This window comes from Ctenopharyngodon idella, chromosome 5, assembly GCF_019924925.1.
Source record: "Ctenopharyngodon idella isolate HZGC_01 chromosome 5, HZGC01, whole genome shotgun sequence".
NCBI lineage: Eukaryota > Metazoa > Chordata > Actinopteri > Cypriniformes > Xenocyprididae > Ctenopharyngodon > Ctenopharyngodon idella.
Genome location: NC_067224.1, coordinates 35,650,456 through 35,661,098, shown reverse-complemented (window position 1 = coordinate 35,661,098; position 10,643 = coordinate 35,650,456). Strand labels below are relative to the sequence as shown.

The following is a 10,643-nucleotide window of genomic DNA, read 5'->3' as shown; positions in this document are numbered from 1 at the left end:
TGGGAGTTGCGATAGTCTTTTTCTTCCTATTGTGACGTTTATCTGAGTAAAACAGCTTCTTAAACAAGAAAAAATGTAGGGCGGGACTTGATTTTGTCCATTGGAAATTAATTGGATCGTTGTGGTTTGCCATTGCTGTCATGTGATCTCATGTGAGTGACAGGTTGTCCCGCCCTCGCGCCAGTAAACACGTCATCAGAGAAGAGATGTCACTGCAAGAGGGAGAGGAAGTTATTTTGATTAAAAATTACAAAAGCACATAAAAAATACCTAATGATGTGATAAATATGATTTATCATAAATGATAAATCATTTATAATAAATACTGCAGTATTCTATTAAAAAAAAAAAGAATTGTCAATTTTGATTTCATGGTGACTTTAAAAGTGTTAACTTTTAAAACTTTTAGCTACTACACATTATCAAATATATTGAAATAAATTCTCTCAGAAAGAGTGAGAATAGGCCTACTTGAAAAACTTTACACAATATACAGTGTGTAAAGTGCATTAGAAAGTCCAATTACTATAAAGAAAACTAGTCAAATTAACGCTTAATAATTTTGAGATAGTTTAGTTCTTTTTAAGGTAGTCCACCCAAAGTTCAACAAGTTCCCTCACAGTCGGCTATAATTACAACTTAAGGAAACGTTTACCAATCTTCCAGCAAACGTAATAAAACGGTTTTGTGACTGTAATATAAACGAAAGGACAATCCCAGCTATTAACTTCAAAGTTGTTACTACACATGCACATTTCTGCGTATGAATCATCCAAACAGTGTCGCTCCTCCTTAACGATTCAATGCGGAGAGGAGCAGGGGAGTGGAATTGACGTTAGCGAATCGGTTGTTTTGAACGAGTCTTTTAAAAGAACGAATCCTTCTTTTTCACTTCGATGCAACTCATATTTTAGTTTGCTAAAGTTTCCCCCTTTTGAAACGTACATCTTTTGTTCATTATAAGAATTATGAATGTGTAAAAATGACCATAGGCTATACAACTACAATAAAGTAACGTTACCAAAAATCTTAAAGGCTAATTTTGCCATATTTTTCAGAAGCTTGACAAAAAGCTATGCCCAGCAGCTGACAAATAATTATATATCTGCTTAGTTGTTACTTATGTGGAAAGGCTTATTATATTTCAATACTATTTATGGTGTCTCCTCTAGATTTGTAGATATGCAAATTAAAGAATAATAAGAAAAAAGATAACTTGGCATTAAGCTAACAAAATATGTTCAAAAACGTTTTGCTAACATTCCCATTAGGCCTAAGATACGAAAACGTTCTAAATGTTATCTGAACGTTCAAAACGTCAAGTTTATTAAATGTTTTTAAAACATTGGTTATACAAACGTCCATTTTATCATTCTGCAAACATTATGGTAACGTTACTTTTGAATGTTCTCTGAACATTCTGAAACAAGTAGTAACATTTAAAAAATGTTAAACGAGCATCCAACTAAAACATTTCAGGAAAAGAAAGTTCCTATAAATAACGTTTTTGTGCAACGTTTTGAGAACATTAGCCTATTAAAGACCAGATAACTTTGAACGAGCACTAATTTCGTTACTTGAAGAATGTTTGTTCATAATAACTTTGAGAAACCTAGTCAGGACGTTAGCAAAAGTTCTTCTTCTTCTTCCTGCGATGTTTATTGGCGTTTGGCAAACCAGCTTGTGGTACATTACCGCCTAGCAAAAGTTCTGAGAACGTGGGAAATAATAACGTACAGGAGTTACTGAACGAATCTTTTAAATGAGCTAATTCGAAAGAATCGAATCACTTGGATGAATCAAAAACCCCACCACTAGAATAGAGAGGGTCAGAAAGATCGGTGGGTGGGGTTAACCCTTTGTGGAAAAAAAAATTAAGGAATCACGTGTTCCCAGATCAAAGGAGATCCGCTTTGTACAGAGAGCGCGAGCAGCAGCCAGCGAGGCATAAGCGAGCGCGCGAGCAATGCGATAGTCCGGGCAGCAATGGTGAAATAAGCCACGACATTCTTTCCACGGACAAACTTTTATTTTTAATGATCGCTATTCTCATTTCGCACCATCCATTGCGTTTTTTTTTCTTTTTCTGTTGTAGTTTGTATTTTGGGAGGGAGCTCTCTCCTCTCAAATTTGATTCTGAATCAACACTTTTTTGAAGACCCTTGGAAATTATGTTCCGATCGGCGCTGATCCAACCGGCAAGATGATGATTTTACCGAGGAGTGGGTTCGGTCGTGGTGCTGATTCGGTGGTCTTGGTGCTGTTTTGGGTCTTGGGAAGCGTCGTAGCCAAGGATACTGCCTTTGTGGAAGTTGTGCTTTTTGAGTCGAGCCCAAATGGTGATTATACCACTTACACGACAGGTCTGCAAGGGCGCTTCTCCAGAGCCGGAGCCACTATCAGCGCAGAGGGCGAGATCGTGCAAGTACGTTTCCGTCTCTATCGGTGCACTTGCATGGGAATTTTACACTCTTAACAACTTCATTTCTGTGCGGTGCATTCGCTCTCCGCAACTTTGTTTTTCTCTTTCTTTTCAAGGGGGTGTGGGGTTGCACTTCACTACGTGAGGATGGTACAAGACCAGAGAACTATGCGGTCGCAAAATGGCCTCTTGTCTCGCAAAACATGAAAACGTACTTGCAAAAAAAGTTACTTTGATGCATAACTTGCATGAATGGTGTAGTATACTGCAGAAACCGACTAGGGACGTGCAGAAACAAACATGGTGTAAACTTTGTAGCGCAGATGACAGCAGTAAACATATGTCAGAGGTTATAAATTTTAATAACAGCATTTCATAGATATTTTGCAGTGTTAAAATGCCAACTGTCAATGTTGACACATAGTAACAGGATTCCCACAGTCAATGAAAACCTGGAAAGATAAAAGAATTATAAATATAGGATTTCCAGGCCTTTAAAAACTCTGTTCATACTCACCTCTGAAATATGCTTTATGTGCCTGCAATCTCTGACTGGAAAATCAGAAAGTTCCAGGACTCTCCCATAACTTTTATTAATTTTCATAGATAACATTATAGTTATAGTGTTGATTTCCTGTTGAAATCAGTGCATGCGTTGAAAATTACTCTTACATAATAATAATAATAATAATTAGAATGGTACATATGTCCATGACACCTGTCATATAAATGTCCTTTGTTTGAAGTAGTTCATTGAAGGCTGTGAGAAATCTTCTCCATAATGCTGTCCAGATGACCATTCTGCTTAAATAATATCTCCACAGGGACCTGTGCTATTTGATAAATTGTTTATGAACCATCACACCTTGGTGTGATTTATTCTTTATATTGCACACAAGCGGTTTTGTATTCTCTAGGGAACGTTTTGCAATGCTTCTAAAGAGCGCCCATTTTCATGATTTGTTGAAAGTTTGTAATTCTTCCCTCTCCTCTTGTGAAAACAGAGAACAGGCATCAAAGAGCGAGACGTTATTGAATGCCATGCCAAGAGGTATAATCTGTCCCTTAAACACTTGCTTAGAGTTTAACACTGTTGGCAGAAGTGCACTGTGGGAAGTTATGGTGACTGTGTCTGTAATGTGAACGCTGTGAAAGTGGATGCAGTGATCTTCCTGCAGATCAAAGCAAATGCCTGATGCTTTATGCTGCATCTCCTCATGCATGCAACACAATGTAAATGCTTTACCTTTTTGATTGATGCAAAAAAATAATAATTTTGAATGAAACAATACTCTATACACTCTAGCTGCATGCAGTAGTTCATCTTTCACAAGCTCCTACTATTTCTGTGCTTTCCTTTACATTCCTCCTTGTGGTTTTAGTGTAGAAAAATGAAAAATATAGGCTTTTTTACATCCAGGTCTACTGTGTCCATCCCTCATCATTCGCTACTATGTGTTTACAGTTGTGTACTTAGTAATGTTAGAAATGTTCGCATGTATAGGATTAGTGAGTATCACATTCTTCAAAATGGCAAGTGGTGATCATCATTTTTCAGAGATGGCAGAGGAGATTGCTTTCTCTGTAGTGGGGTGAAATGAGAGATTTAGTGGTTTAGATATTTTGACTGGCCGTATATTCATTTAGCATGGGCCATTTGGCTCTATCTTTAAACCCTGCTGAGATGCCGGACCTCAGCTTTACGTTGAGAAGCCTTTGAGGTTTGCCATATTTTCAGACATAGTTTAACATCGCTTTTATCACAGAGGCCAAGTTGGGATTCCTATTGGGATAGTGTTCATGCTAACGTTGTAATCGTTGTGCGCACAATGTTTTAGATCTTTTCCTTCACTGTTTGTTCTCTCTCATTTTCCGAAATGCTGTGCCATCATGTATCATTCACAATTTTCTTCTTAGCAGTGCCATAATTTCATGTCAACTTCTTAGCAGTGTCATAATTTCATGTGGCTTTGAAAGGTGTTGGGATGTGAGTTTTGTTGTGAAGCTGATTGAAAGGTTGAAGAACCATATAGGGGCTTTCGCACCGGAGGAAACTTTTCATAGTTCCTAGAACTATTGGCTGAAGTACTCGGATTTTGCCGTGTTCGCACCACAGGAACTAGGAACGATTTTAGTTCTAGGAACTCCTTTTGGGGGAACTAAATTAGCTCCAACTTCAGAGTAGGGTCTAAATCAGCTCTATAGGAACTATCAGTGACATAAGTGTACCTTGATTGGCCAAATGCATGTCAAACACTGGCACCCGGCATTTTTAAAAAGCTGTATAAAATATTTACTTCACAAACATGGAAAACAGCGAGACTTTTTGTTCTTTCAGTTGCATAATTTACGCGTTTACATTCCATCTCTGTTATCATGAAACTCACGACACACAACAAACAGCTTCGATCACGGCGTCCTCCATTCACCGGTTTTTAGCATTTGTAAATGCCGCACTTAAAGACGCCACTGTCGGCCGCTTCAGAGTTCCTATTCCCGGTGCAAATGCAACCAGGGCATGGCCCGTGGGAGGAATGAGTTCCCGGGGAACTATCGTAGTGGCTAGTTCCTAGAACTGTTCGGTGCGAAAGCCCCTTATGAAGATATTTATCGGACTCAAATGTTTGACTTCTGACTTATGTTTGACAATATATTTGTGTAATTCAGTTTGCATGCAAAAAAAAGTTTGTTGCACCGTTCTCTGAGTCTTAAGACCCATTCACACCAAGAACGATAACTATATTAGTTTCCACACCAGCAAACAATATCGTTCTGTTTATTCCAAGTGCTCTGCAGGTTCGTCGCCTGCCACTTTAAATGCTCAAGCTCTTTAAAGCGGGATTGATTCTGATTGGCTGTCAATGTTTATATCATTCGTCCTTGGTGTGAACAGGCCTTTATGCTTGTTCTGCATTTTTATATGCCTATTTGTCCAAATTGCTTTTAAACATGGTAAAAGTTTTCCTGCAAACCACAGATGCTGTCCGCAATTTCTGTTTAGGCCATGATTGCATTTTAACCTCTATGATTAGCTAATTATAAAGAAGGTTTGTTGTTGGGCTTTGAGAATCCAATTAAGTTAATAAGTGAGGATTTTGTACTGTGGGACGTAAATTTTAAGCACTTTAAGAAAACTATAGCCCTGGTACATCCTTGTCAGATTTCCCTTGAGTGAAAAGGAGAGCCTGGAGTACCATCAGGGCCAAAGCAAACAAATTAACTCAATTTGCTACATACTCTACCTTATGGGGCAGGAAGCAAAGTGACTTTTCTTGGCTAATACACAAAACCAATGTTCTCCTTGGCTAGAACCTCAATTGCCTCAATTTCGTCTTCTCATAGCATGAAAATCAGTGTCTTTTTAAATAATTCTTACATACTGTATTTGTGGCTTTTCTCTTGGAAAGGTCTTGCTGATGGTGTTTTGAATATAGTGTTACGTTCATACTGCCAGTTTCATGGCCTTGTCTCCAGTAGAGACTTGCTAGCTGTTGGTTTTTACATACATTTATCACAGGAAAAGAATTGCTTTAGCATTTATTTCATTTTTTTATTTTATTTTTTATTTTTGTTGAAGGCTGAAACTATTTAAGCTGAAATGCTGTTACATCCAATGTTTGGATTGTGATGATTTTGGCAATCCCATAGCTGACATGGTGGTTATCAGCCTAATTTACTGATGCGTCACTTACTACTACATTTGATTGTAAAATGGGAAGGCTAATGATTGAAGGTTTTGTCACAAAGTTTAGGCCTGGATCATTATGCGTGCAACGTTGCACGTTCAAACAATAAAAGTCTGCTGAATGTTTTGATGGCTTTGTCCTTTATACTTTACTCTTTTTTTCTTTTTCTTTTTTTTTTTTTTCTTTTAGAAGTGTAGTGACTCCCAACCAGGGGTACTTGGATTTTTATTTTGCTTTGTTAAACCTTGAATTTTACTTTATTAAACAGAACTTTTTTTTTTTGTTTGTTTCTTTTTAAGGGAAGAAGGGAAGAAAACATAATAACGAGTGTAATGTGTGCATGTTTTATGTGTGTATGATGCCTTTTAACATTATATGCATTTTGGTGGGTCTGCTTTTCACCTTTTGGTTTAAAAATGACTAATATTAGTGATTGTAATGCTGAATAGTATTCTAAATAATATAAGTTATAATAGGATAGATTATTGTTCAAAAGTTTGGGGTCAGTACAAATTTTTTTTTTTTTTTTAAAGACATTAGCCTAGTACTTTTATACAGCAAGGATGCATTACATTGATCAAAAGTGACAGTGATGACATTTCTAATATTACAGAATTTCTGTTTAAAATAAATGATGTTTTTGATTAACTTTGTTCATCACAGAATCCTGAAAAAAAAATCGGTTTTCGCTATAATATTAAAGGTGCAATATGTAAGACTTTTGCAGTAAAATATCCAAAACCCACTAGGCCAGTGTTATATATTTTGTTCACTTGAGTACTTACAATATCCCAAATGTTTAACTATTTGTAAATCGTGAGAAAATTGCAATTTTAACCAAGGCTCCTGGACGTGTGAGGAGTCGCCTGTCAATTGCGTCATATCCGCGTTACCCTCGGTTTCCAGTTTTATTTTGTAGAAACCATGGAAACACCAAAGACGCTTTAATATATTACATGTTTTATTAGACATGGGAATAACTGTTTGGTTACATTTACAGACAGAAAACTAATTATTGTTATATAGCTCAACACGTTTAGTTGTTATTGTTTAAATCTAATTTTCTTTCTTTTTTTTTTTTCTTTTTTTTGCGAGTACCATGCTTTACCATGCCTCAGAGAAAAACACTATTTTGTGAAGTAGCTAACAGCATAATCAGATGCAGCTTTATTTTTAGTAACAGTAATACAGAATTTTCTCCATCATACAATGTGTTTTAAAATTAATTGCATGCCATTTATCAACACAAGCCATCTAGCATTTATTATGATATTCTAAAATCGGTCTAGTTTACTGCAGTGTGTAACAAGTGTCTCACAGCAGCCACCGAGCGAACGCACAGAGTAACGTTATAACATTTTGAACACACTCATATGTATCTAATATGATAAACAGAGCTGTGTTACCTCATACTCATGACCGTAAAAGCAGAAGCGGCGCCGGCGACTGTGGTATAATAAAAGTTCCGCTGCTCATGGCGTGTGTTGTGCAATCGCTCCAGCGGCCTCGTTCAGCTCCCACAACACTCGGTCCTGCTCTGCTCCATACTACAGTAACATTAATAATCGCATCCATGAACATGATTTCTTCCCGAGTCCTATCCCAATTCTTTTCCACCGGTTGTGAGGTGAAGACCACATGTCCCAAGATTCCGCGCTCAAACTTGGCGTCATCAAGCTATGCCTTTGTTTTGAATAGGCCTCTAGCAACCTCTAGCGGACAGGAAATCTTACATATTGCACCTTTAAGCAGCACATCTGTTTTTAACATTGATAATAAATGAAATGTTTCTTAAGCACCAAATCATAATATTAGAACAAGTTAAATATTAAGTTTGCCAGGTGTTATTGTCATAAGTTGCACCTGTCTTTTGTTTTTCAGGGAAATAATGACTGTCACACCAACTTGTTCTCAGTGTTGCATCAGACTAGTTTAGATTTATCTTTCATCTACCATCATAACTAGTGCATCATTGTTTGTAGTTCATGACCGTTACTGCTGAAAGTCCCTTATATAAACAGAAGGGAAATGAAATGGTCTGTGTGAACGCTGGTGGTACAGGCGATGACATGTTGTCATGGCGGCATTAGAATGATGCCATCTCCACATTCTCTCAGGCAGAACTGTAGTGTCATATCTACACATGACTGACCTAAAATACCTTGATGGATGACTCGCCTTATCACCTCCTGCAGCAGAACTAGAACAGTGCTGCTGGTTTTTAGACACTGTTCTCATTAAGAACTGGATGTGGGAAAGTAAGATGGTGCTTCCTCTTTTAACCGTGCTCTTACTTGTTGAGGCTGATAACTGTGGGAGTGAATTTGAAATGTGTTGGAAATTGACTCTGTGTTTATATTTGAGTGGAATGTTTATAGTTGGGATATGAGTTTTGCTCATCATGGCTCTATGGTGTCTTGTTTTATGTTGTCGTACTGCAATTGCTTTTGATTTCAAATGCTTAGCACATCTGACTTTGATTTTTGGGATTTTTAAGGGACACTGACACATGCCACTTGAATCATGGACGTGATCATATGAAATTCAAGGCTTATTCCACAGAAAAGTCAACTTCCCTTTAAGGTTCTGAGAACAGAAAGATGGGTGATTGGTTCTGATTCACTCATCGCTTTTCATGCATAAACATGTCATGTATTTTTTATTATTATTATTATTAAAGGGATAGTTCACCCAACAATGAAAATTCTGTCATCATTTACTCACCCTCAAGTTGTTCCAAAAATGTATGAATTTCTTTCTTCTGCTGAACACAAAAGAAGATATTTTGAAGAATATTGGTAACCAAACAGTTGATAAGCCCCATTGACTTCCATATAGTATTTTTTTTTTTTTTTTTTTCCCCACACTATGGAAGTCAATGGGGCTTATCAACTGTTTGGTTACCAGCATTCTTCAAAATATCTTCTTTTTTGTTCATACATGTTTGGAACTTAAGGGTGAGTAAATGACAGAATTTTCATTTTTGGGTAAACTATCCCAACTATCCTAAAGCCCGGAACACACCAAGCGGACGGGCGGCTGTCGGGCAGTTTTTGTTCGTCGGCCGACTAAGTTTTCTCAGTGTGTTATGCGCCGTCGGCTGAAGTTGGTCCTCGATGGCTTTTTTTTTTTTTTGCTGATTCGACATGTTGAATCGGCGTCTGAGCATATCAGTTAGTCAGGCCATCTGATCATTCTGATTGGCTGTTCAGCTACTGCCATCTGCTGGTACGGAAAGGCATTTCTTCTTATGCAGGCGCAGAACGGACATGCTACTTGGCCGTCGGGTGTCGAGCGTCAGTTTAGTGTGTCAGGGTAACTTTGGACCCAGACGCTGCCGACGTGAGCCAACCCCGCAGTCTGCTTTTGTCGCCGCTAGTTTGTCGGCTTGGTGTGTTCCGGGCTTAAGGTCCCAGTAAGTTTTACTGATTTGACCAAAAAAAGAAGATTCTGTAATTATTTATTCATCCTCATGCTATTTCTGAACCATTTGACTTTCTGTGGAACACACAAGTAGAATTGCTGAAGAATTATTCTGGTCACTCTTTTCCAATACCATCACACTGAATGGGAACTGAGGCTTCAAAACTTCAAAAATAGTGTCAAATAATTAGTCAGTATAACTTGTGTTGTAATCTTGACATCCGCCCTCTTTGGCATTTTCATTAGTTTGTGAGAGAAGTGGCGATGACCGCTTCATGAACGAATCATTCTTTTCAAATGAATTGATTGATTCAGTTCACAAAACTGGTCTGAATGATTCGTTTATGATTTGACTGCTCACTGCAGTGCCATGGGAGGAGAGTGAAGACCAGCTCTCCCTCTCTGGACGTCCAGCTCCCCCTCTCTGGATTTAATTTGGGCATAATGGGTGAGCTAAAAGGTCCAACCTCACCCTAACCCTACCCATAACTCTGTCCCTTCTTCCACTAGTTCCACAGAGGTGGAGCTGGACTAGGTCAAGCTCAATCCATGACGTCCAGAGAGGTGGCTCAGTTGGCTCTGCAGTGAGCACCACTTGTCTCGAGTTCAACTCAGTGGCTCAATAATCACAGAGATTATGGGATAGTTCACCCAAAAATTAAAATTATTGTATGTACATTCTTTCTTCTGTGGAACACACACAAACAAAGAATTTTTTTTTTCATTCTTTTTTTATACAATGACAGTCAATGAAGTCCAATGTTGTTTTGGACCCCAGTATTTTTTGGAATATCTTTTGTGTTTTCCACAGAAAAAAAGAAACTCGTATAGGTTTGTAACAACATAAAGGTGAGTGAATGATGACAGAATTTTCATTTTTGACTAAACTATCCCTTTAACAGCACGCTGGAGTGGAAGACTGTCAATGAACAGCAACTACTACTACTACTACAACTATTCCTTTAATAGACCATGAGGCGACTTTCCTTATTTGCCATGTTGAGAATTTGTGGTCTGGGTTCATTCCTAGATGCATAAACTGCAATTTAGGACTGTATTTTTTTTCATTTTATCTTACAAAATCTGTTAAAGTCAGCCCACGATCTGTGGCG

At 37.9% G+C, this 10,643-nt stretch overlaps 1 protein-coding gene across 1 annotated transcript in view; it reads left to right on the top strand.

Moving 5' to 3' along the window:
• Positions 1-1,866: 1,866 nt before the first annotated feature.
• znrf3 (zinc and ring finger 3) overlaps positions 1,867-10,643 on the top strand; it is a 75,462-nt gene continuing 66,685 nt past the window's right edge. Inside the window, exons 1-2 of the mRNA XM_051894157.1 lie at positions 1,867-1,989; positions 2,096-2,425. Of these exons, the coding sequence (XP_051750117.1) occupies positions 2,204-2,425 (222 nt within the window). The 5' untranslated portion in view covers positions 1,867-1,989; positions 2,096-2,203. The remainder of the gene's footprint in view (positions 1,990-2,095; positions 2,426-10,643) is intronic.